Source organism: Bos javanicus, chromosome 15 (genome assembly GCF_032452875.1).
Source record: "Bos javanicus breed banteng chromosome 15, ARS-OSU_banteng_1.0, whole genome shotgun sequence".
Lineage (NCBI taxonomy): Eukaryota > Metazoa > Chordata > Mammalia > Artiodactyla > Bovidae > Bos > Bos javanicus.
The window spans coordinates 77,410,004-77,434,891 of NC_083882.1; the positions used below are offsets into that span (position 1 = coordinate 77,410,004).

A 24,888-nucleotide genomic window follows, 5' to 3' on the forward strand; every position below is an offset into this window, starting at 1 on the left:
ACGCCTCAGTCGCGCACCTGTATTAGCGCGTGCAGGTCCAATGCCTCGATTTTCCTGAAAATCAAAGGACAATAAGTCCTTCCTCTTGGCCCGCAGGCCCTGTGGGACTGGGGAGGGGGGGTGGAGGGGGGTGGGGGTAATGTCCTCTGAAGCCAAGGGGAAGCTGCCGCGTCTCGGGTTGAGCCTCTCAGAAGGGCTGGACTGCATTTCCCAGCGGGCCCCGCGGCGCCGCCCACGCCCCCTTCCTTGGAGCGCACCGGGCGTAGGTGATAACGCGGCCGCGCCTTCCGGCCTCAAGCCGCCCGGCCCCCCCTCCCCCCCCGCCGTCCCGAGTTGGTAGGCTCCGCCGCCTCAGCCGCCGGCTTCCCTGCACGGGCGGCTGGGCGCTTCCAAACCGCGAGCGGGGGGTGGGGAGGGAAGTAAAGGGGACGGCGAGAAAGTCTGAGAGCAGCTTATGTTGAGAAGTCGCTTCCAGGGTGAACGTACCATCATTGAAATGGGCTCTATTACCGTGTTGAACTGAAATGTTTGCGCAACCCACACCCACAGCAGCGTTCCCGTGGGCCCTCCCCTTGGCACGTACGCGCCCCATCGCGCTCCCACTCCCTCACGCCTAGGTGTGTGCGTAAACGCCCTTCTCCCGAGACCGGCTCCGCCCTTCGGCGCTCGGCTTGGTGCAGCCCTGTCCCCCCCCACCGCCGGGGGTGAATGGTACGGCCCCCGGCGCCCCTCAGCCTCCCCTTCCTTCACCTAGTCGGAGAGGTGCGCGCCCCCCTGGTGCAGACGCGGAACTGGCTTGCTCTCCGAGCGGCTCCGGGGCCGGGGAGCCACTGACGCCCGGCTTGCCCGGGGACGTCCAGCCGAGCCCGGCCGGTCCCCCTAGGCCCGGGAGGTAGGAAGGTCCGGACCGCTGGGGGCCCTAGGAAGGTGTTGGGAATTGGGTTCCCCGGGGGGAAGCGGATCCTGGGAGGGAACAGGAGCTCCAGGGGGAAGGGGTCTCTAAGGAGGCCCCAGAGGCGTGTGAGAGGGTATGGAGGTCTCGAGAGGCAGAGCAGGGGTCAGTAAGGAATAGGGCCGGTGGGGCTGGAGGAGGGGGCGTCCGGGCCGCTGAGGGGGTTCGGGCTGCGAGCCTGGGCGCAGCTTGCGGCTGCAGGGCTGGGTTCCTACGGGGCGGATTGGCGGCCCTGGTTCCGGGGCGGGGGCGGGGGGAGAACTGTCCAGCAGGTGAGGGGGCGGGCAGAGCTGTCCAGCCCGGGGGCCCGAGCCGTGCTAAGCACATGGTGAGCCTGTGTGTGTCTGTTTCTGTGCGCGTGTGTATATGTGTGTGCGCGCAGGCGCGCGGCTTATCTTTGGTTAGGTTTTGAAGAAGGACATTTGGTTCTTCAAAAATATATATATATATATTTTTTTTTAATTCGGTGTTTCAAAATTGGCTTGTTGGTGAGTGGAGACGCCGTTGTTCATCTTCACTGCAACAGCTTCCCTGCTCGTCCTCGTGCACCTCTAAATTCGCCCTCCTATTCCTGTCCTCCCCTCTTCCCCATCCCTGCCTAGCGCCTGCCTCCTTGCTCTCATTCTTCCCCAAGCTGGACCAGTCTGTGCTGATGCGCTTGCAAGGTCACTGCCTGGGGAGGAGGGGGAGGGGAGAGAGCCTCCTGTCGTTGCTCACGTCAGCGAAGATGTCATATCGCTCTCTGGTTCCTGTGGCTTTACTATTAACATCCTGCCCCAAACGGGGGACAGATCCAAGGAGCTGGTCCGTGTGACCATTTGTAAGCTGAAAAGACACAGATAATTTAAAGCTCTGTGGATGCAGTGGATGGTAACTGTGTAGAACTTCAGCAGGTAGGTTTGCGTTTGGAGCTTGATGCCTTTGGAATATAGGGGCTAATAATGATGGGTTCTACGTTTTGTAAATGTGGTTGAGGCTAGAGGCCGAGTGGGTGGATGTGAAGACAGAGTGTTGAGTTATAATAGGTCATGTTAGAGGATCCAGAGTCTTTGTGAGGAGGGGAGAAGGGTAGGAAAGCCTTAGTTATCTCTGCAATCTGAATAACTGAAGGCAGTGGCTGTTGATGAGATATGAGCCGAGGCTAAAAATCCATCCTGTCGCTAGTGGCCGGAATGGTCACGTCGTCTCTGGGTCCTTGTGGCTTTGGAGGGAGATGAACACTGTAGAGCATGATAATGATTTCAGTTTTATCAAGTGATTTTCAGTTCAGAGGGGGCTGGGATCCCACCAAGGATAGAGGTCCGATGCCTAGTATATCAGTAGAAAATGCTTCAGGTGTGATCTTCTAGATTTTTGGTTGTAAAGGGCTCCTGGTTTTCAGTGTAAACATAGATTTCAAGGCTCAGCCTTGAGCCCTGGTCCTGCGAGTTCTGTTTTATTTTAAGGTGCTTTGACTCTCATTAGGCATTTTCCACATGATTCTTTTTTTTTTTTTTTGGAGCAAACATTTTTATTGAAGTGTGGTTGACAGTACACTGTTATGTTAGTTTCAGATGTACAACAGTGATCTGATGTTTAAATACATCATAAAATGACCACCACAAACACATAATTGTTTAGAGAATGAGTTATGCTTTTACCCATCTTCCCATTTCATTTCTGTGTTCCCCTCCCCTTCTCATTCCGCTTGGGAGGAGCTCTGTTAACAGTGCTCTACATTCTGCGGTATGCTCATGATTCCATAGCAGTGGGGAGACCCAGAGGGCTCTTGCGGTGGCAGTGATGCCTAGAAATGAGTATACGGCAAGCTTGGGAACTTGGTTGTGGTTGTATAGAAGGGAGATAATCTCTTAACAAAATCCAAAATTAGGACCAAGTGCAAACTAAAGGCACATGAGGGAGAAGATAACCTGATAATCAGTAGATGCTGTCAGTGGAAGAGGCTTCTCTAGATTCAAGGAGAATGAATTGTTACGGGCACCGGGCAGCTCTGGGGTAGCAGCTGCTAGCACTGTGCGGTCACCACGCAGGGGAGGGGTGGCAGCTCTGCTATAAATAGTGCTGGAGCCAGAGTTGCTATGGAGACAAAACCGAATCCTATTACCTGCAGGCCCTCTATGGGGAGCAAGGGAAAGGAGGGAGAAGTATTTTGAGGATTGGAGAGGGGTGCTGTAAATAGTTTTTAAAAATGGTTAAGTAGAGAGAAAAAAGATATAACTTCTCATCTAGATCAGGTAGAGCCTTAAGCCTACAGGGAGTGTTTGCATTGTACATGCAGCAGCAAAGAAGGGAGTGGTGTGTAAGAGTGTGTGTAGTGCAGTGGGGTTCTGTGTGTGCAGTGAACAAGGTCCTAGTGTGGCCATGTGTTGGGCACAGAGGTGCAATGCTGGAAGTGCTGAAAGTGGCCTTGGCATGGAGTGAAACATTTTATTTAGGGAAGTATATGGAAATTGAACAGGAAATAAATTGCAGTTAAGACATGGAGTGAGTAAGTGCTCAGTCGCTCAGTCATGTCTGACTCTTTGCGACCCCAAGGACAGTAGCCCACCAGGCTCCTCTGTCCATGGGATTCTCCAGGCAAGAATGCTGGAGTGGGTTGCCATTTCCTTCTCCAGGGCAAGACATGGAAGCTTTTCCTAATTTTGGACTGTGGTTTAGAAATTTCCCTGAGCACCTCTCCCTCTCCTCACAGAAATCCTGTTGTTTCTGCCTTTAGATTCTTTATCTCTAAGATCCAGAAGGACAGGGCCTCATCCGTGTGTACTGTATCACTGATTCAAATCCCGGAACCAGAGTAGAGGCGGAAGACTATGATTCAGCACCAAGGGCAGAGCTAGTATCTGTAGCCACTTGGCCCCTTTCTTGCTTAAAGAAGGAAGAAAAATGGAATGGAGGCAGCAGCGGGGCAGGGAGAGCCCTCGTTTGAGATCACATGGGGTAGAGTAGCCGTCTGTTGTTGTCTGAGTGCAATTAAGTATAGTCTATAGGGTGGTTTCACATCAAGCTGAACGCAGAATGTTGGAACAGAATAATTAGGTTTCCACCTAGAGCTAGGAGTGCAGATTAGTTCTGATTACAGAGTCTGGTTTGATCCTGATGTACCCTGCAGCAGTCCTGAAAGTGACTTAATTTTTGTTATTATGATAATTGAGTCCAGATTGGACTGACCAGGCCTCTTTTTCAGAAACAGCCCCAGAAGTGAGGCTGGAAACGCCCTGGTTTGTAGGGATGGGAGGTGAGCCATTATTTATCCTACTTCTTGACATGTGACTCTGTGAGCTCATAAGCCGGGACAGAGCTCTAGACTGGGAAAAGTGTCATGTTCTCCTATCTTTAGTAGTAAAATGGAAGATCTTCTGACCTGGGTTGACGTGGAGAGGGATGAGTCCCTTAGGTGAAGCAGTGGATCTTATCAGTACTTTTTTTCCTATTAGACTTGGCTTTTCAGATAACATCAGAATTCGTCCTGCGAACGTTGACTCCATGCCTGGTGCCTTGAAGTTTCTCTGAGATGAACTGATGAATTGGAGCCATGGTGCAAAAGAAGAAGTCCTGTCCTCGGTTACTTGACTACCTGGTGATCGTAGGGGCCAGGTAACCAGGAAGTGACTGATTTTGTCCAGTCATCTGGGGTAGCCACAAAATCTGTAAGGAATCCCCTTCCCTACTCCCACATTGCTTTGCATATCTCATTCTTCTGTTATTTGACCCTGATGGGAAATTTGCTGCCAGTTGGAAAAACAGAACAGGCGGATCGAGGCTACTGGCCTGGAGGAAGAGAAAGAGCAAACCTCTGCTCTTAGATAGCATCTTTGTGATTTTGAGCAAATACACTCTTATCTACTTCAGCTTCCTTATTTCGGAAAAAAGGAAAAGTACGTTGTGCTCCTTTTCTGTCTACCTATGCTCCTTGGGGAATTCATTAGCTAACTCACCTTGAAAGATGCTAGTCATCTTAAGGTGTGGTGACAATTTTACTGTCGCCACTTGCCTTTCATTTCAGTATAGGCATCTTCATGGCAGCACAGACCTCAACGTGGCATGCTTTCCCAGGTCCTGCAGCTAGGTTACTTTATCCAAAGAGCATTTACTTCTCCCCTGTGGTTAAATTATTATTATTATTATTTTTCTTTACTGTGGTTAAAACCCAAAAGAGCATGCTGTCCCTTCAGGCTGCTGACCTTGTCTGTATGTTCTCCAGGCACCCGAGCAGTGACAGTGTGGCCCAGACTCCGGAACTGCTACGGCGGTACCCACTAGAGGACCACGCGGAGTTTCCCCTGCCCCCGGATGTCGTGTTCTTCTGCCAGCCGGAGGGCTGCCTGAGCGTGCGGCAGCGGCGCATGACCCTGCGGGATGACACCTCTTTTGTCTTCACCCTCACGGACAAGGACACTGGTGTCACCCGATATGGCATCTGCGTCAACTTCTACCGCTCCTTCCAAAAGCGCGTGCCTAAGGAAAAGGGGGAGGCCGGGCCAGGGTCCCGGGGGAAGGAAGGGCCCCGAGCCCCCTTCGTCTCCGAGGAGGTGGGCCCCAAGACCTCGGAGAGCGGCCCATCCCTGCAGCCGCCCAGTGCCGACTCCACCCCAGACGTGAGCCAGTCTCCGCGGGCCAGACGCCGGGCCAAGGCGGGGAGCCGGTCCCGCAACAGCACGCTGACGTCCCTGTGCGTGCTCAGCCACTACCCCTTCTTCTCTACCTTCCGCGAGTGTCTGTACACCCTCAAGCGTCTGGTGGACTGCTGCAGCGAGCGCCTGCTGGGCAAGAAACTGGGCCTCCCTCGAGGCATACAGAGGTATGGTTCGCTGCCGCTGCTCGAAACAGGGGAGGCATCTGGAGTTGAGGTGTAGTTGGATGGTGAGGGGCGTAGGGATTTCCCTCTAAAGCCTGAGGTCCCTCAGACCTCCTTAAACACTTAACGTTAATCCATGGAAGCGAAAGACTGCTGCAGAGTTAGACCTCCTTCCATGATCCTGCTTGGAGTGATGCTGAGGAGCTGGGTGTTTCAGGATGGGCAGGACTTGAAGTCCTTGCTGCATGTACGTTTTTGCACTTGTCATCACCCTTGTGTGCATCCTGTGGTCCTGGCTGAGCCCATAGTGAAGTCTTCTCCGTGGCCATCATTAGACGCTCTGTGGTTACTCGGGGCTGCCGTGAGGTGTCAGCTCCCACTGCTTATGTGTCTGCTCCTTAGGGACACCATGTGGCGCATCTTTACTGGATCGTTGTTAGTGGAGGAGAAGTCAAGTGCCCTGCTGCACGACCTCCGGGAGATTGAGGCCTGGATCTACCGGTTGCTGCGCTCCCCGGTACCTGTCTCGGGGCAGAAGCGAGTGGACATTGAGGTCCTGCCCCAGGAGCTCCAGCAGGCTCTGACCTTTGCTCTCCCAGACCCCTCTCGATTCACCCTAGTGGACTTCCCGCTGCACCTCCCCCTGGAGCTTCTGGGTGTGGACGCCTGTCTACAGGTGCTCACCTGCATCCTGTTAGAGCACAAGGTGAGAGGGCAGCATTCTAGGCCGTCCTAGGGGAAGGGCTTCGAAGTGTGGCAGAGGCTAGACCATCAAAGATGAGGATTAGGGACCACATCTTTTTCATCACCTTATCTCCAAGAGATAACATGATACCAGGTATACAGTAGGTTCTCAGCGGGTGAGGGTCGAATTACGGTACCAGCATCACGTGGGTTAGGGGGCCCAGTGCAGGAGCCATGGATTCAATCCCTGGGTCGGGAAGATCCCCTGGAGTAGGAAATGGCAACTCACTCCAGTATTCTGGCCTGGGAAATCCCATGGACAGAGGAGCCTTGGTGGGCTACAGTCCATAGGGTTGCAATAAGATTGACATGACTGAGCAACTGAGCATCATGTGGGATATATTCAGAGAGCTTGACACTCAGCTGAATTATCCTCAACTGTACCAGCCTAATTCTCTGGAAATCTCAGTAATTCTGTACTGATGAGTGACCCTGGGATTTGGGGAACAAGAACTAAGAAGGTAAAGGAATGGCTCAAGGGAGGATTTGGGCAGTGCTTACACTGGGAGGTGACAGGCAGGGCGGGGTGTAGGGCAGTGATAAGTGTGGAAACTAAGATCCCAGGGCCATGGCCTTGGTGAAGAGAGATTAAACTGTAGTGTCAGAGGCTCTTTTCACTTCAGCCTTACTGATTCTGTCGAGAAATCCCTCTGGTACGGTTTGCGGCAGGTTGTGCTCCAGTCCCGAGACTACAATGCACTCTCCATGTCCGTGATGGCCTTTGTGGCGATGATCTACCCCTTGGAGTATATGTTTCCTGTTATCCCACTGCTGCCCACCTGCATGGCGTCAGCAGAACAGGTGAGTCTTAAGGCATCTTCTGGCTTTGTCATCTCTGTTCTGACACTGTCCAGGTGAAGGCTCCGTGCCCAAAGAAGTTGTAAATCAGTCCTGGTCCTGAATTCCTTGTCATAACTTATTTGTCCACAAAATGTGAACTGATCTGGTGGGAAGACTTAGGCCATTTAGGCTTTTTTTTTAAACTTCTTGTTTTGTATTGGGGTATAGCTGATTAACAGTGTTATGATAATTTCAGGTGAACAGCGAAGGGACTCAGCCATATATATACATGGATCCATTATTTATAGTTTTTACTTATCACAATTAATGTCAGGGATTATAGGCTACTGGCTACCTCGCTGCAGGTAGTACATAACATGTAATATATACTATTACTGCTCTAAGATCTGAAGCATTCTGAACTTTGGAACACATCTGCCTTCAAGGGTTTTGGAAAAGGGATTGTGGACCTGTGTTTTCCTCTCCTGGAAAAATCTTGACCTGATAAGTGATCACAGTAGATTGTGGTTTTGTTCCCTGTCTTTTGCACAGCTGCTCTTGGCTCCAACACCATACATCATCGGGGTCCCTGCCAGCTTCTTCCTCTACAAACTGGACTTCAAAATGCCTGATGACGTGTGGCTAGTAGATCTGGACAGCAATAGGGTGAGGCCCTTGTCTGAGGCTCCATGGGGCCTAGAATAGGCCAGGAAGGTCCTAAATTTGTGGGTGATTGCTACTGTGAAACTCACTGAAACAAATTTTTTTGAAAAAAATGCTGCTTTTACTTTATTGTCTTGATAGGCCCTTGGTTAGCACCCAGAGAATTATAAGGTTTAGTTTTTCTGGAGTTAAGTGTTTCCCCGCATCTTCCAAGAGAAGCAGAGCAGTTATGGTTGCAGAATTATTACCTACGGCGTAGGTCATTTACTGGTTTTCTGGGAGTGTAGTTTCTAGTAAGAAACTGCCTTTCAGTGCAGATTTTAAAAAAGTATATTACTAACATTCTGTAATGTGAATACATTCAAGCTTCGGTAGTTAGCCCTTATATGTGTTTTCCATAAAACTTTAGAGAGTAAAAATAAAAGTACAAAGAACGAAACAAAAAACATGATCCTGGTACTGCCCTGGTGGTCCAGTGGCTAAGAGTCCATGCTCCCTCTGCAGGGGGCCCGGGTTCGATCCCTGGTCAGGGAACTAGAACTAAGAGTTTGCGTGCTGCAACTAAAGGATCCTGCATGTTGCAACTGAAGAACGCATATGCCGTCACGGAGATGGAAGGCCCCAGTGCCCCGGCCAAGACCTGGCACAATCCCATGAGCCTGTGGGCTAGGGAGAGTCACCAAGAACATTTAGGTACACTGTTTCCCTTCAGGTGTGTATGTCTGTCATATACATGCATATATATTTTTTTATGTACATGCATATATAATGTATGTGTTTGCATGTATATAACATGTATTGTATACATGTAAGGAGCTTCCCTGGTGGCTCAGATGGTAAAGAATCCGCCTGCCAAGCAGGAGATGCAGGTTTGATCCCTGGGTCAGGAAGATCCCCTGGAGAAGGAAATGGCAACCCACTCCAGTATTCTTGCTTGAAAAATCCCATGGACGGAGGAGCCTGGCGGGCTCCGGTCCATGGGGTCGCAAAAGAGTCAGGGTCCATGGGGTCGCAAAAGAGTCAGACACGACTTCGTGACTAAAAACAACAGCATTGTGTATCTGAGTTCCTGCTCTTGTTCCTTACTCTTATGTAAGAGCAACTCATTCTAAGGCCGCACCTTTGCTCTTTCTCTGGTGCAGGTGATTGCCCCCACTAATGCGGAAGTGCTGCCTATCCTGCCAGAGCCGGAATCGTTAGAGTTGAAGAAGCATTTGAAGCAGGTGGGTGAAGAGGGGATCAAGAGGAAGGGGAGCAGCAGCAGCTGTAGCACTGCTGTCGGAAGACAGCTATTGAGAGACCCAGTCTCCTTGCCGACTTCCAGTCGAGCAGGTCTCCTTAGCTGTGGGCGGGCTCCAGAGAAGTGGGGTGGCAGGGTGAATCTCAGAAAAGAGCCACTTAGATTCCTTTTCATTCACTGTGTGCGCCCCTCCCACCACCCTCTAGTGCATAAAACCACCTTCACCTTCTGCTGTTTGTCACAGCTGCCCTTCTTAACGGCCCCAGAATATTCTCTGTCTCCTAAGGAGGGAGTCAGCAGTTTGGACAGTCTGGCTCCTTTCATGTTTTTCTCTTGAATTGATCTCTGGTCCCTACAGAATCATTTCTTCAAAAATTCCTTCCTTTGAGTAAACCCCATAAACGCATTTTCATTGATTGATTTTCTTCTTCCCCTGCATGCTGAACACAGTACCTGAAGGTAAACCGTGATGAGACCCTGGCCCTCTGCCCTGCTGTGTGTCTTGTGTAGGACCACCAGTAGATAGCTCTGTGTTTCTTTTAGGAACTCCTCATTTGGAGAGTCTTCAGAAGTCTCTCTCTGTGTTGTCTCAGTTACTTAGCAATACCTCTAGGTGAAACCTGTTTGGATTTACACGAGTCATTTTGTGTCATCCCTCTCTCTTTCTCTCACTTGGTTCTATCACCACTGATACAATATGATATCTTGTTACAGCTGAGTCTGGTGAGGATAGCAAGTTCAGAAGGTGCTCTAGCTGTCTTCCTGTGTTGTGCTTTCATTCTCGATGATTGTTTTAGTATGACTAATGGGATGGAGAAGTACAGTCAGAATTGTACTATACATGTTCATAGGAGCTAAGACCTCTGGGCTTACAGATCCTGTATTCTGACCCCTGTCACTCAAAGCGAGGTCCCTGGACCAGTGGCGTTAGTGTCACCTGGGCTTGTTAAACGTGCAGAGTCACCTCAGACACAATGAATCAGAAGCCACGTGCAGGCACATACCCAGGTGATTCCTGTGCTCGGTAGCGTTGCAGAAACACTGCTGGGACTGCCCTGGTGGTCCCGTGGCTAAGAATCTGTCTGCCAGTGCAGGGAACACGGGTTCAGTCTTGGGTTGGGGAAGATTCCACATGCAGCTTCTGAAGCCCATGTGCCCTGGAGCCCACACTGTAACTGGAGAAGCCCCAGCAGTGAGAAGCCTCCTCAGCACAAGTAGAGAGAGCCTGCACGCAGCGACCAAGACCCAGTGCAGCCCCCCAAATAAACTAATTAAAAAAAACAAACACTGCTGGTTTAAACCAGTGGCTTTAAACTGGCCCACGGAGCCCCTGAGGGTTGATTTAGATCGGGACCACTGAGCACATGAGGCTCTGGGTTCCATATGTGCTTCAGAGAAGCTTTACTTTTACAGGTTTCAACTGTTGATGTTCCTGCCTAGATCTCAATTGAAAAACAAGATTTCATAACTAAAACAAATTTGAAAACTATCGCCTTGGACTTCAAGTGTGATCAAGTGGCCTTGATCAGATTGGCTTAAGCTGAAGATTGCGTAATTCAGATTGTTTTCTAAAGGTTAAAGTTTTTGGGTTCTTGTTTCAGAGAGGAAGGCTCTTTCCTAGGAATTGACGTTGGCTGGCTGCCCAGGACTCAGCCATTTGTGCGGGACTTTTTCTTCTTCCGCAGGCCCTCGCCAGCATGAGTCTCAACACCCAACCCATCCTCAATCTGGAGAAATTCCACGAGGGCCAGGAGATCCCCCTTCTCCTGGGAAGGCCTTCTAATGACCTGCAGTCCACACCTTCCACCGAGTTCAACCCGCTCATCTACGGCAATGATGTGGATTCGGTGGATGTTGCAACCAGGTACAGGCAAGCCAACCAGACAGTCACAAGCTCTTAAACTGGTCCCTCCTCACTCAGTGACCTTGGGGCGAATTACTTCCATGAGCCCAGAGATTCTTTATTTATAAAATGTGGATAATATCTAGTTATATTTGCCACTTTAGTAAAAGCAGAGGAAAATGGTCCATCATATTCTCAGGCCTTTTAGGCCTTGGGTACAGAAGGGGGTTGATGATTCTTTAAGACACCTCTCCCCTGGCTGTTGGAAGCCTGTTAAATGATGACCTCGGGAGGTGGTCTGAGGCCTCAGATCATAGGGACCCTTGCTCTGCAGGGCGCGAGACTTGGGTCATCTCACCATCCCCTTCTTCCCCAGAGTGGCCATGGTCCGTTTCTTCAACTCCCCCAACGTGCTGCAGGGCTTTCAGATGCACACACGTACCCTACGTCTCTTCCCCCGGCCCGTGGTGGCTTTCCAAGCCGGCTCCTTTTTAGCCTCACGCCCCCGGCAGACTCCTTTCGCCGAGAAACTGGCCAGGACTCAGGCCGTGGAGTACTTTGGAGAATGGATCCTGAACCCCACCAACTACGCCTTCCAGCGGATTCACAACAGTGAGTCCCCATCCCTCTGCACTGCCCCACCTCCTGTTCTGTCCTCCTGACGGCTCTTCCCCTTGCTGTCTCCTCTGCCAGTCTGCAGGCTGCTCCTGCCATTCTGATTTTGCTTGAGACTTTCTCCCACCTGTCTTTTACACTTTGCTTGCTTTTACTCCGCCTGTTGCCCACTCGAGTCTCCTTTTTTTTCCTCCATGGGTAGACATGTTCGATCCAGCTCTGATTGGCGACAAGCCCAAGTGGTATGCCCACCAGCTGCAGCCCATTCACTATCGAGTGTATGACAGTGGTTCCCAACTGGCCGAGGCGCTGAGCGTGCCGCCCGAGCGAGACTCTGACTCTGACCCAACTGACGACAGGTGAGCAGCACCTTACAGCAGCAGGAGGGTTCTCAAAGGCTAGAAGGCTCTCACTAGCACAGTGGCCAGATTTCATAGGGTTTAGACATCAAGGAGATCCAACCAGTCCATTCTGAAGGAGATCAGCCCTGGGATTTCTTTGGAAGGAATGATACTAAAGCTGAAACTCCAGTACTTTGGCCACCTCATGCGAAGAGTTGACTCATTGGAAAAGACTCCGATGCTGGGAGGGATTGGGGGCAGGAGGAAAAGGGGATGACAGAAGATGAGATGGCTGGATGGCATCACTGACTCGATGGACGTGAGTCTGAGTGAACTCCAGGAGTTGGTGATGGACAGGGAGGCCTGGCGTGCTGCGATTCATGGCGTTGCAAGGAGTCGGACACGACTGAGCGACTGGACTGCACTGAGACATCAGTCTGCAAAGCCTTGTCATACATAGTTCAGTTGATTTTGTGTTCGTTTCCTCATTCTGTATCTTGTTCCCCGATCTTGAGTTACAAGTGCTCCTCTGTTGATTTTCCCTAATGCGGGTTGCCGATTCTTATCTCTGCCCCCTTTTTCCTGTTTTGTTTTTCTTGATCTTCGCTCTGCAGCGGGAGTGACAGCATGGATTATGATGATTCAAGCTCTTCTTACTCTTCCCTTGGTGACTTTGTCAGCGAGATGATGAAATGCGATATCAACGGTGATACTCCTAGTAAGTATACTTGGAGAAATTAGCCGCTCTGGGCGGGGTTTGGGGTTCTGCGATGGCGGGTCTGCAGCTGCCATCCTTGAAGGTTTTTTTTTTTTTTAAGACTTATAAAAATTAGTCTTTTAATTGGAGTACAGTTGATTTACAGCGATAGCTTCTACAGCACAGCACAGTGAGCCCACCAGACATGTCCTCCTTGGGTTTTGGCAGACGTGGACCCTCTGACGCACGCGGCACTGGGAGATGCCAGCGAGGTGGCGATTGAGGAGCTGCAGAACCAGAAGGAGGCAGAGGAACCCGGCCCGGATGGCGAGAGCTCTCAGGAAAACCCGCCCCTGCGCTCCAGCCCCAGCACCACTGTGAGCAGTAGCCCCAGCACCGTCATCCACGGCGCCAGCTCTGTACGTGGGGACTCGGAGGAGGGGCTGAGTGAGAACGGTGACTTGGGGTGTGGGGCCTCATCTCTGCCAGGAAAGCTGGGGTGAAACTGTCCACTCAACTTGCTACTTTCTCCGCACTTCCCCCAGCCTCCTCTCCATAGATCCTGTAGTTTAGAGCCTATGAGGTACAGTCTGACCCCAGAAGGAGGACACACAGCCCTGTTCAGGAGTGAGCTGAGATTTCCCCCTTGCATAATTTGTGCAGAGAGAACAGGGGTGTCACGGAGATGTTTCTCACACACGCCTCAGGCTCAGAATCTACCAGGCCTGGCTTGGCCCTGCCCAGCTGAGAAAGATGGGAAGGCACCCCAGGCCCTGGGTGACCTCTTTGTATTTAATATGTTCCCAGGAACCTGTTGACTCAGCAGAGACCGACGATAAGGCGGCAGGAGGCGTCCCCAAGTCCCTACCCACCGTGCCTCCCGGCGTGGGCAAGTGCAGCATGGACAGGCATCAGACAGAAGCCGGAGAGGGGTCAGTGCGCCAGCGAGCCTCTGACAGTCCGTGCCTCCAGCCCCAGTATGGCTTTCCCCCTGAGGAAGACGATGAGCAGGGTGAAAGTTACACCCCCCGATTCAGCCAGCATGTCAGTGGCCATCGGTGAGAGCCTGCGGATGCCCCTAGAGGGGTGACGGAAGGGCCTCGACCCCATGGGCTCTGGGGCGAGGGTGGACCAGAAAGTCCAGGCAGTCCGAAGGCTCGTGAGGCCCGGCGTCCCCAGAGGCTCATGCTTTGATCTAGACCTGCCTGTAGGCACTGCGGGAAAGGAGTGCAGTGTAGTCAGGCCCACCGCCCAGGACTCGGTAGCCCTGCCTGGGGCTCAGAGGTGCCACTGTGTGTTCAAGGGCTCAAAAGCTGCTGCGGCCCAGCAGCTTGAAGCTGGCAAGTGACTCAGACGCAGAGTCGGACTCTCGAGCGAGCTCGCCCACCTCCACTGTCTCCAACAACAGCACGGAGGGCTTCGGGGGCATCATGTCTTTCGCCAGTAAGTGCCTGCAGCTCCCTCCCGCCTCGGTCCCATCTCCTGTCCGGCAGGGCCTGACCACAGCAGACGCTGCTTACGACTTCAGACGTAGGGCTGGGTTGGCATTGTCAAGCTCCTCTTCAGGTCGTTTGAGTGATGCCAAATAAGGTATTTTCGGGGGAAGTCAACAGAGAACAGGGACAGATTAGTCACTGTCTTTATGCCTGGAGGTTTCAGTCTGTTTGAGGGTAAGACAGCTGGCTGTTGAAATGAAAAGGAATCATTTTATTAAAATCATGACCCTTGTACATGTATTTCGTGGAAACGTTCTGGTCAAATTTGATTTGAGATTTATGTCTAATACCTTCTCTGCCTGGGGGAAGGACTTTTTCACACATATGCCTTGAAATCTATGTGACATTGACTTGTACATAGAGAATATTACCAGAAATGAGGGTGGTGTCAGTTCAAGATTAAAGACAGACTAGGGGCCAGAGAAGGCCATCATGGGGGGATCACTGTGATGGTGAGGGTTTTTTTTTTAGAAGCCCGGAAGGGACAGTACCAGCGTCAGACGGGAAGTACATTATCTGCCAGGCGTTTGCGCTGGGCTGGCAGTAGAGGAGAGGCTTGAGTGTTACCATGGGAGGCAGCCAGAGAAAGTGGTTCCTGGGGGTTCTGAGCATTCCTGGCAGTAGCTCTTCTGTTTGTCCTAAGTTAGCAGTGGTCCTTTCTAAGCTTAGATGAGGGGCTCTGGGATTACGTCTGAAGAGGAGGAGGGTGGAAGTGGTGCTCCAGCCCCTGGAGGGGAGTGCTCTGACGCTTTACCCCCCTGACACATGGCTCTCGCCCGCCCCCTGGACAGGCAGCCTGTATCGGAACCACAGCACCAGCTTCAGCCTTTCGAACCTCACGCTGCCCACCAAAGGAGCCCGAGAGAAGAGCACGCCCTTCCCCAGTCTGAAAGGTGACTACCGCCCTCCTTCTGCCAAGCCAAGGTCCTCCGGGAAATATTTCAGGCCCGTGGGTACTTGTCAGGAACCCCATGTATGATGAATTATCTGACCCGGCCGTTGCCTCTCATGTAACGCTTCTCATGGCTCTCACTGCACATCGTACGAGTTCTCCTCTGGTTTTCAGGTGGAAACTGTCTTTCGTAGCTAAAGAAAAGGCCCTGTCGTATCATTTAGGATAATGGCAACCGGGGGATTACTGCTGCTTCTGGGAGCAACCTTTGTCAGAGGCACTTAATCCACATAGGGCTCCTTGGCTGCCACCAGTCTTCCGCCAGCTTCCTCCTGCAGGGGCTTAGGACAGACTCCATCCTAAGGAGCTGGCCCACCAGGGGATGGTTGTGAAAAGACTGGCAGTGTTCACAGCGTCAAGAGACCTCTTACTTTGGCTTCCTGTCAGCTCAGGGCTCCGTGAGTGTAGCATTGGCTGGCATCGAGGGGCAATTAAGACCTCAGTGGATTTTCATTTGTGATCTCCCACAGTTTGACGGGCTCTTCTGAATTTACTCTGCTTTGTTTGCTTCCTTTGGAGTTTGTGCTGAAATATTTAATCAAAGAAGAAAGCCAAATGAGCAGCAGTTTCGTGTATTTCTTAACTGGCGTGTCTCCCCACCAATTAGTAAATGTTAGGGATCTCAGGAACGTTCTTTGGTGGGGATGGGGGTGAGGACATCACGTCTAGTGGCGCGTGTAGGGAGCTCACCAGGCCTGCAGGGCAGATCAGCCCAGGCACGGCAGGTTAGGGACGGAAAGGCGGCAGCGGCGCTGGCTCTCGTTTGACACAGCTGCAGGGGACAGGCATCGCCTCGCTCTCATTGCATGCGGGCGCTTCACTCCATCCGCTGCACTGGTCCCTCCCACCCACTCCCATCCTCAGCCCTGCCCCCTCCCCATGACGCATCGGGGGCACTTCCCTCTGCCTCCCTGTGGGCCCTCTGGAGCCCGGTGCTGGATGTTTCATGAAACAGCTGTCTCTCATGCATGCGTCCGTGAGTACCTAAAGGCTCCTGGTGTCGTTCCCCTGCCTCTGGCTAGGAGAGGCCATAGTCTTAAGGACAGTCTTTCCCAGAGCCTGGGCTTGTCCCCTTGGCCACTCGGCTTCCAGCCTCTGGAGGTGCCCGAGAACAAAGGTCACGGGCACTAAGCTTCGGGAGGATGCTGAGACGACCTGACTGGCAGCTCCATCGCGGGGTGCAGGGTGGTGGTATCACGGTGCACCTACTAATTGTGTATTTTGTGTCCCAGTATTTGGGCTAAATACTCTAATGGAGATTGTTACTGAAGCCGGCCCCGGGAGTGGTGAAGGTGGGTCTTGCCCGTGAGCTCTGCATGATCTTTTTTCTCCTAGCATCTCCTGTGCCTGCCCGAGGGCCATCCTCCTCCCGGAGCAAGCGGCATCACCTCGAGTGGCCCGCCTTGCCCCGCCCCCCCGTGCTTGCCCGTGGGGCGCGCTGCTGGTGCATGTGGAGTGGCCTGAGCCTCCATCCCCACCTCCTCCACGTGGCTGGTCTCCACCTGTGTGTGTGTGACACCCCGGGGCTGCCCGCACCCAGCCCCTCCAGGGAATGGGCGCGGAGCGTGGCTGCCCGGGGGCTGTGCTGAGCCTCGCTCCTGGACCCCAGGAGTGACGCCGCCATCTGTTCTGCCTTCCCGACTGCAGGGCACAGGCGGGCGTTGGTGGACCAGAAGTCGTCCGTCATTAAACACAGCCCGACCGTGAAGAGAGAACCCCCGTCACCCCAGGGCCGAGCCAGCAACTCTAGGTAATAAAGGGCAGCACTGTTTCCTTGTTTTTTGTTTTTTTCCCCTGTGTAAATATTGACTTACTTATTTGGCTGCTCTGGGCTTAGTTGCAGCACTCGGGACCTTTGATCTTCATTGTCACGTGGGATCCTTAGTTGTGGCATGTGAACTCCCCCATAGCATATCGGATCTAGTTCCCTGAGCAGGGATCCAACCTGGGTCCCTCGCGTTGGGCACGGCCGAGAAGTCCCCAGGGCCATTTGAAAGGTTCTCAGATGGAGGTAGCGATTCCTATACCAAACCTGAGGGGTGCTGAAGAGAGAGAGAGAGGTGAAACCCCTCCCCACTCAGACTCGGCCCCCGTGAGGCAGCCGTCGCTGGTGGTGTGGAGGAGGGTGGGGTTGGTACTAGGTCCTTGGCACACCTGGCCGTCTGGGGGGGGCTTCGCAGAGGACCTGGTGCTTTGGAAAGGGGCTTCGTGTTTTTGCCCCCGGGGGCAAACATCTAGCATGGTGAAAGTGGGGGATGCTCTGCCAAGGAGCCGCCGACCCCAAAAGTGGTGTGTGGACCCCCCCCCCCCCACCCTCAGTGAGAACCAGCAGTTCCTGAAGGAGGTGGTGCACAGCGTGCTGGACGGCCAGGGCGTCGGCTGGCTCAACATGAAGAAGGTGCGGCGGCTGCTGGAGAGCGAGCAGCTGCGCGTCTTCGTCCTGAGCAAGCTGAACCGCACGGTGCAGTCCGAGGACGAGGCCCGGCAGGATGTTATCCCCGACGTGGTCAGGGCCGGGGGTCGCCCGGGGAGAAGGGGTGGGGACGCCACGCTGGAGAGAGCGGTGCCCACTCTCGGCCCCGGGCTGTCGTTGCAGGAGATCAGCCGGAAGGTGTACAAGGGCATGTTGGATCTGCTCAAGTGCATGGTCCTCAGTCTGGAGCAGTCCTTCGCCCACGCTGGCCTGGGTGGCATGGCCAGCATCTTCGGGCTTCTGGAGATCGCCCAGACCCACTACTACAGTAAAGGTAGGGGTGGGGCCAGCAGGGCGGCGTGCCAGCCGCAGAGAAGGACTCGGCCCCTTGACGGGACTCCCAGCGCCGGCTGCTTCCTCAGGCTCTGGGCTTTTCTAGCGCGTGTTTTTACCTAGCGGGTGTTCTGTCGTGGGAGAGAACGAGGCCCGCTTTTCTTTCTCTGTGCTTCTTCCCTTCCACCTTCTCCTCTGTCCTCGCTTCTCTCACCTCATTCCACACCTGGACTCTCTCTCTTTTTTTTTTAAAGAAACACTTATTTACTTATTTGGCTGCGCAAAGATGGTCTTAGTTGCAGCAAGTGGGATCTTTAGTTACAGCATGCAAACTCTCCATTGCAGCACGTAGGATCTCATTCCCTGACCAGGGATCGAACGTGAGCCCCCAGCATGGGGAGCTCGGGGTCTTAGCCACTGGGCCGCCAGGGAAGTCCTCTCTGTCTCTTTTGACCTCTTCGTGTGTTTCATCTTTTCCTCAGAACCAGACAAGCGGAAGAGAAGTCCCACAGAGAGCATCAGTACACCAGTCGGCAAGGATCCTGGCCTGGCTGGGCGGGGGGACCCAAAGGCCATGGCACAGCTGAGGGTCCCCCAGCTGGGACCTCTGGCACCGAGTGCCCCAGGAAAGAGTCCCAAGGAACTGGACACCAGAAGTCTAAAGGAAGAGAACTTTGTGGCATCTATCGGTGTGTATCACGTGTTGAGTGTGCTGGAGGAGTTCTGGCTTCTTCAGTGTCCCTGCCTCCTTTCAATCCATCCAGAATCCCGCCTCTCTCTTCCCCACGCTTTGCTTTCCAGACAGGGAGACAGATTTGTGTCCATTCTAGCCATTCTTTATACTTCTTTATCCCTGATGTTTCGTTTACAGTCACCCTCACCTGAGCCTTAAAGGAAGAGCGGAAGTTTTGTTTAGGGGGCCCAGTGGAGCTTACTGCCGGAGTCTGAGCTGGACTCCCCCTCCCTCCCTCTCTTATATACATCGGGATTGCTTCACTTAGTGGAGAGTTCCTGGAAGCTATAAGGCAGTTTACGGATGCATCTCTGGGCTGTAACACTGTGATGGTTTGGGTCTCTACAGCCAGCTTCCCCCCCATCCAGGCATCACACTGCCCTCGGACTTGCTCCTCTGGGGCATGTCCGGCCACCCCAGCTCCCTGGGCTCTAGACCTTGAGGTCCAGAGTTCTGAGTCCGCTCTTCCTCACTGGACTTGGTGTTAGAGTTCGCTCTACTTGTGGTGTTTCTCCGTTCCCACTGAGGCAGTGCCTTGGTGAGCTCTCGGGGCGTCTGTCTGACTCACTCCCCACCTGACCTGGAGTCATCTAGATTGTATCTCTCTCTTTTTCTGGTTCTAGATCCCTGGGGAACATGCTTCTAACTGAAGCGTGTTTTTGCCACATCCATGAGCCAATAACTTTTACCCCCTTAAATGGTAATGTGGAGCGGGAAACTGGCCTTCTCTAGCCGGCAAAATACTTTCCTAGAGGCAGCCAGCCTGTTGTGATGCTCTAGAAACTATACTGACCTGCCAGTCTGGAGATCTGGAGTTTTAATCCTAGATCAGCCCCCAGAAAAGAAAATGACTTTGGACAGATCGCTTCCCTTCAGGGTCTGTATCTCCTCACCTGGGAAGCGAGGAGATTGGACCAAGTAGACTTTAAAGTTCTTTCAAGAAAAGAATTGCTGTGATGACTATTTCCTCTTCTCTACCCCTACTAAGATGCTCTTCTTGACCATTTAGGGATCTCTGTCCACCTCTACTGGCTAAGATGGGTCTTTTGGCAGGGCAGGCACTGATTCTGAGGGTAAGTTGGGTTTTTTGGTAGCAACAGGGAAGGATGCTAACTGCCTGCACAAGTGGCCTCTGTCCAGTCCAGAGAAGCACCAGGTCTGTGCTGATGCTTCTGGGGCCCTTTGGCTGCGCGAGGTGATCATCTGTCTGATCTGGAATCTTTAAAGTTTGCTGTTGCCCGGCTCACTTGGCAGAGAGAGCGCGGTGTGGTAGAAGTTTCCCCTGGGTTATGTGATCTTGAGCAAGTGTTTCAGCCTCTTTGGGATCAGTCTCCTCGCACCAGAATGAAGGAGCTTGATCAAAGGCTTCTCTGGCTCTGACATTCAGAGGGATTTTTACTGATGCATTGAGATGCGGAAAGGAATTTAGTTCTTGAGCTGGGCGGCAGGGGGAAGGCTTTAGAGCTCTTGATGTTTCCCCCCCCTTCCCCTCAGTGAAGATCTCTCTTGATCTCTTGATTTGTAGTCCTGTGCCTGAGACAGAAGCAGCTTGGGTGGTTGGGGTTTCCATTTCATCTGTCTGACCAGCCTCTGACTCTCTCTGTCTTTCTCTCCTGCTTACATTGCATCTGGGGTAGAATTGTGGAGCAAGCACCAGGAAGTGAAAAAGCAAAAAGCTTTGGAAAAACAGAGTAAGGAACAAATGCCCCTTCCCGTTCCCAAGTCTCCCATACCTGCCAACTCCCCAGGCCCAGTCGGGGCAGGCCCCCTTGGTCAGCCCCACCCCAAATTTGCTCTTGGGGGGTATTTGGAACGAAAGCAGGTAGGTGGTGTGTGACACCTAGGTATGTGCTCATAGGCTGCTTCTGCCCCTTCCCCTTGTGGTAAACCAGGCGGTGATCAGGGCATCCGCTGCGTAAAGGCCCCCAGGGCTGGGTTCTCTGTCGCCCCAGAGTTGGTGGGGAGAACATTTGCCTATTTCAGCACCCCTCATTGGCTGAATCTCCCGCACCCACTGGAAGGCCTGTGGGCACAGTTGGCAGAGATGGTTGCTGTCCCTCCGTGTTGAGTCTGCAGCTTCCCGACTCTCTGGTGGCTTGCCTAGGCACGCTTTCTCGCTTTCTGTCATTCTGTCCTTCTGCCATACCATTGTGGATGGGTGGGAAAGACGGGGTTGCCTTTTAACCCTGGACGTAGAAGCTGTGGGGGTTGGTGGGCAGTGTCCACTGAGACAGCTGGTGTTCTTTAGTCTCCCTGGCTCCTCCTGCCCTGGTCCCTTCAGACGTATTTATGGGAAAGCACAGGGACCGGGGGACCCTTGAAGGCTCTCAGGCCCTGGTGGAGCACTGACCCTGAGTGCAGTGGAGCGTGGTTTGTCTGTGTAACTTTTCCTCCTTAGGATGATGCAGTCAGAGTCTTCTCTAGTTAAGAAGATGGCTGCAGAACCCCTTGAGACCAGGTCTGATTTTTCCCTGCCTGGTTCTTAAGGCATCTGGGACTTCTTCCAGTGGGGCCCGAGTGAGTGGCAGTCCCTGGAAAGGTGACTGGGACACGCGGAACAGGTCTGGGACCAGGCTGTGCCTCTGTCCCACTCCCTTGGCCAGCCTGCCCCTAGCCTGTATACCGAGTAACACAAGTCTTCCCCTCCTCAGGGCCTGAAGTAATCAAACCCACTTTTGACCTTGGTGAGACCGACGAGAAAAAGTCCCAGGTCAGCGCAGACAGTGGTGTGAGCCTGACATCTGGTTCCCAGGTTTGTGACAACCTTGTTCAGAATCGTGAGTGTTAACAGTTCGCTATCTCAGAATACTTTAAGACCAAAACAAAAAGACAACCTTGAAACATCATGAATATCCAGTCGCAGAGGAATGGTGAAATAAGTGGGAGAAGGCAATGGCACCTCACTCCAGTACTCTTGCCTGGAAAATCCCATGGACGGAGGAGCCTGGTAGGCTTCAGTCCACGGGGTCGCAAAGAGTCAGACACGACTGAGCGACTTCACTTTTACTTTTTACTTTAATGCACTGGAGAAGGAAATGGCAACCCACTCCAGTGTTCTTGCCTGGAGAATCCCAGGGACGGCATAGCCTGGTGGGCTGCCATCTATGGGGTCACACAGAATCAGACACGACTGAAGTGACTCAGCAGCAGCAGCAGCAGCATCCATGTAATGGAGAAGGAAATGGCAACCCACTCCAGTATTCTTGCCTAGAGTATCCTGTGGACAGGGTAGCCTGGTGGGCTGCCATCTATGGGGTCACACAGAGTCGGACACAACAGAAGCGACTTAGCAGCAGCAGCAGCAGCATGCATGTAATGCAATATTAGTATCCATTAATGACTATTTTCAAAAATTTAGTGACATGGGAAAGTGTTTACAAAGCTATATACAGTGTGAATCAGATTTTACTTTTAAAATATACATAGAAAAGACTGAAAGGACGTTTGCTAAGATAAATAACAGTGATTAATGTGGATGGTAAGTTTATGGCTTTTTTTTTTTTAAATCTCCTTATTTCTTTCATGTATTTTCCGTAGCAAGCGTGTATTTGTTTTACATTCGTTGTTTTTCTTATTCTGTAAGTCCTACATATTTTATATTCAGGAAAAAGAGCTGATTTGTCATGACCTATCCGGGAATGACAACAGAAGGGTGGGGATGGGAGGAGGAAGAAGATACAGTGTTTCTTAGGGAAGCAGAGCATGGATGGGCCACCTCCCTGCTGTGTCTGAGTCCGCATGTCTCATTTCAGAGGACCGATCCAGACCCTGTCATCAGTGTGAGTCCCGCTGTGATGATCCGAAGCTCAAGTCAGGACTCTGAAGTTAGCACCGTGGTAGGGGAACACCACGCTGGCACCTTGGTGGGCGGGGTGTGGGTCCCCCTTTGGAAAAAGGGGGTTTCCTCTCTCCTATGGAGGCTGTTCTTAGTCTCAAGTCAGCTTGGTTCTCTCGGTGGAGACATGTCCCTGTCGTAGGTCTTTGTCCGTGGGCTCAGACCCTGAGATTTCACCCAGGGCGTCTCCTCATCTTATAAAGAAGGTATTTCCAGAGGCTGTCTTAACACGCCTTTGATGCTGGGTCCTTTTTTTTTCCTTCACGGCAGCAGAAGGCTCTAAGAAGCTTGGCATCTCTGGGACGCACCCCTGGGGGAGATCCCTTACCGCCTTTCTTCTCTTGCAGGTGAGCAACAGCTCCGGAGAGACCCTGGGAGCAGACAGCGACCTCAGCAGCAGTGCGGGCGATGGCCCAGGCGGCGAGGGCAGCGCCTACTTGGCAGGCTCTCGAGGCACCTTGTCTGACAGCGAGATCGAGACCAACTCTGCCACCAGTGCCATCTTTGTAAGCTCAACGGGATGGGGCTAGGTTAGAAAAGGTCGAAACTTAGGAGGCAGTTAGGAGGCAAAAGGGAAGGCAGGCATGGATAACCTTCATATATCTGACCCTCAGGAAAATGTTTCTTAAATTAGCTCTTTGCAGAGTCATCCAGTGCCACGCTCTAGGACTTTCAGAACCTTCTCCTGAATCATTGATGAGTTAGGCTTCCTGCCCAGTCACATAAGGGCTTCGACTCCTATGTGGCAATAACCCCTGCGCTTAAAATAAACAACGTGATGCCTTTGTGGCCGTGTCAGGGCAGCTGCAGCTCTCATTCTGTCCCAGTCAGCCTGTTTTCATTCTGGTCACTGCTTTGTTTATGTAGCACCTTAAAATAGCATTTCATTTTAGTGTGTTCCTAACGGTTATTCGAAGCTTTCCTTTGTGAATAAATGTCTATTAAGTGATTGACTAAATGCCAGATTCTGTAAGAAAGAATCAGGGGTGACAAGGCATGATTCCCCTTCTCAACAAGTTTGCAGTTCTGTATGTTGCTATGACTGATCTCTTCTGATAGGTGAGGGAAACAAAGCCTTAGGGGGAAAAAAAAGATCTTGCCCTAGGTTATACAGTAAGCCAGTGATCAGTAGGAATTAAATGGGTTCTTTTTAGTCCCTGTCTGTAGACACACTGCCCTGCAGTGTATACAGGCATCCTCAGGCAGCGTTAAGGGTTCTGACACTCTCGCCACTTGGTTAGGCAGAGCTCAGGATGGGTGTTCTCCGCCTGAGCTCAGAGGTCCTCATCTTTGGTCTGTGGGGAGAATGGGAGAGGAAGTTTAAATGAAATAAATCATGCAGCCCTGGCGATCACTCCCACCCCAGGGCCTTGTGTAGCCCTGCTTCTGACAGAGCCAGTGATATCCCAGAGTGGGGGGTAGGGGTAGGCACCAGAGCCATTCAAACTCATGCACTGTAACTTGCCCTGAGTCTAAACAGACCCTTTTAATTAAGAGCATCTTAAATCCTTCTAGTGTGCTTCTGTTCTGGAAGCTGAGGTACATGCTGTGCCGTAGCTGTCTTGCAAGAAGCCGCTCAGCTGTGGCCTCCCTTTCCTGGCACCTTCCCGGGACAGATTCTTACTTGTCCTGTGCTTCTGGGCGAGGGCGCTTCCTGCGGTTGAGTTGCCGAGAGCAGTTACCTAAATTTCTTGGCTCAAAAAAATAGGCTGCTTTGGCAAGAAATGGCATTATATTAAGTTAATACGGTTCCCTGAACGAAGTCTTTGGCTGTGAACCAGGCAGCTGGCGTTTGGACACACTCATCAGGTATTTATTGCCCAGGAGCCTCTGATCAGTGGCTTCTCTGCTTATGCTGCCTCACGTGTTGTGAAATGGGTGTGAGAGCTACCCCTTCCCCAGCTAAAAATCTTTCCCAAATGAACAGAAAGCCTAATGTTGTGCAAATGGCAGATAAAGTGCTGTTTTTATGTGGGAAGATATTTCTAAGAGATGGTAAGACAGAAAACATTAACATTTGTCAAACACCAGCCATGTGCCAGGGGTAAAGAGCCTGCCTGTCGGTGCAGGAGGCGTATGAGACGTGGGAGTTGGAAAGAGTCCCCTGGAGGAGGGCGTGGCAACCACTCCAGTGTTCTTGCCTAGAGAATCCCATGGACAGAGGAGCCTGGACACAACTGAAGCAACTTAGTGCACGCACGTGTGCCAGACACTGAGTGATTTATATGTCTTTTCTCATTTTATCCCTGGAATAGTCTTGTTGAGTGGGTATTATGACCTTCCTTTTACAGATGAAGAAAATGAGTCTGAGAAGCTAAAAAGTTTTTTTTTTATTTTTTTATTTTTAAACTTTACAATATTGTATTAGTTTTGCCAAATATTGAAATGACTCCACCACAGGTATATCCGTGTTCCCCATCCTGAACCCTCCTCCCTCCTCCCTCCCCATACCATCC

At 52.1% G+C, this 24,888-nt stretch overlaps 1 protein-coding gene across 50 annotated transcripts in view; it reads left to right on the forward strand.

The window, feature by feature from the left end:
• Positions 1 to 645: 645 nt before the first annotated feature.
• MADD (MAP kinase activating death domain) overlaps positions 646 to 24,888 on the forward strand; it is a 40,563-nt gene continuing 16,320 nt past the window's right edge. For 3 of the 50 annotated variants that reach the window (XR_009729712.1, XM_061381392.1, XM_061381383.1), the window contains exons 1-24: positions 646 to 892; positions 4,387 to 4,546; positions 5,154 to 5,750; positions 6,150 to 6,453; positions 7,161 to 7,292; positions 7,824 to 7,937; positions 9,077 to 9,157; positions 10,860 to 11,038; positions 11,394 to 11,629; positions 11,835 to 11,991; positions 12,588 to 12,691; positions 12,899 to 13,089; positions 13,478 to 13,728; positions 13,974 to 14,113; positions 14,958 to 15,059; positions 16,351 to 16,410; positions 16,766 to 16,868; positions 17,438 to 17,624; positions 17,715 to 17,865; positions 18,347 to 18,553; positions 20,235 to 20,288; positions 21,249 to 21,349; positions 22,350 to 22,433; positions 22,780 to 22,938. Coding sequence is in view for 49 of the 50 variants with exons in the window: in XM_061381392.1 (XP_061237376.1) it covers positions 4,485 to 4,546; positions 5,154 to 5,750; positions 6,150 to 6,453; positions 7,161 to 7,292; positions 7,824 to 7,937; positions 9,077 to 9,157; positions 10,860 to 11,038; positions 11,394 to 11,629; positions 11,835 to 11,991; positions 12,588 to 12,691; positions 12,899 to 13,089; positions 13,478 to 13,728; positions 13,974 to 14,113; positions 14,958 to 15,059; positions 16,351 to 16,410; positions 16,766 to 16,868; positions 17,438 to 17,624; positions 17,715 to 17,865; positions 18,347 to 18,553; positions 20,235 to 20,288; positions 21,249 to 21,349; positions 22,350 to 22,433; positions 22,780 to 22,938 (3,756 nt within the window). In the remaining variant the exon portion in view is untranslated. Of the gene's footprint in view, positions 893 to 1,279; positions 1,846 to 4,386; positions 4,547 to 5,153; positions 5,751 to 6,149; positions 6,454 to 7,160; positions 7,293 to 7,823; positions 7,938 to 9,076; positions 9,158 to 10,859; positions 11,039 to 11,393; positions 11,630 to 11,834; positions 11,992 to 12,587; positions 12,692 to 12,898; positions 13,090 to 13,477; positions 13,729 to 13,973; positions 14,114 to 14,957; positions 15,060 to 16,350; positions 16,411 to 16,765; positions 16,869 to 17,437; positions 17,625 to 17,714; positions 17,866 to 18,346; positions 18,554 to 20,234; positions 20,289 to 21,248; positions 21,350 to 22,349; positions 22,434 to 22,779; positions 22,939 to 24,888 lie in introns of those variants that run through there. The other 47 variants (XM_061381368.1, XM_061381394.1, XM_061381375.1 and 44 more) reach the window with 44 other exon arrangements.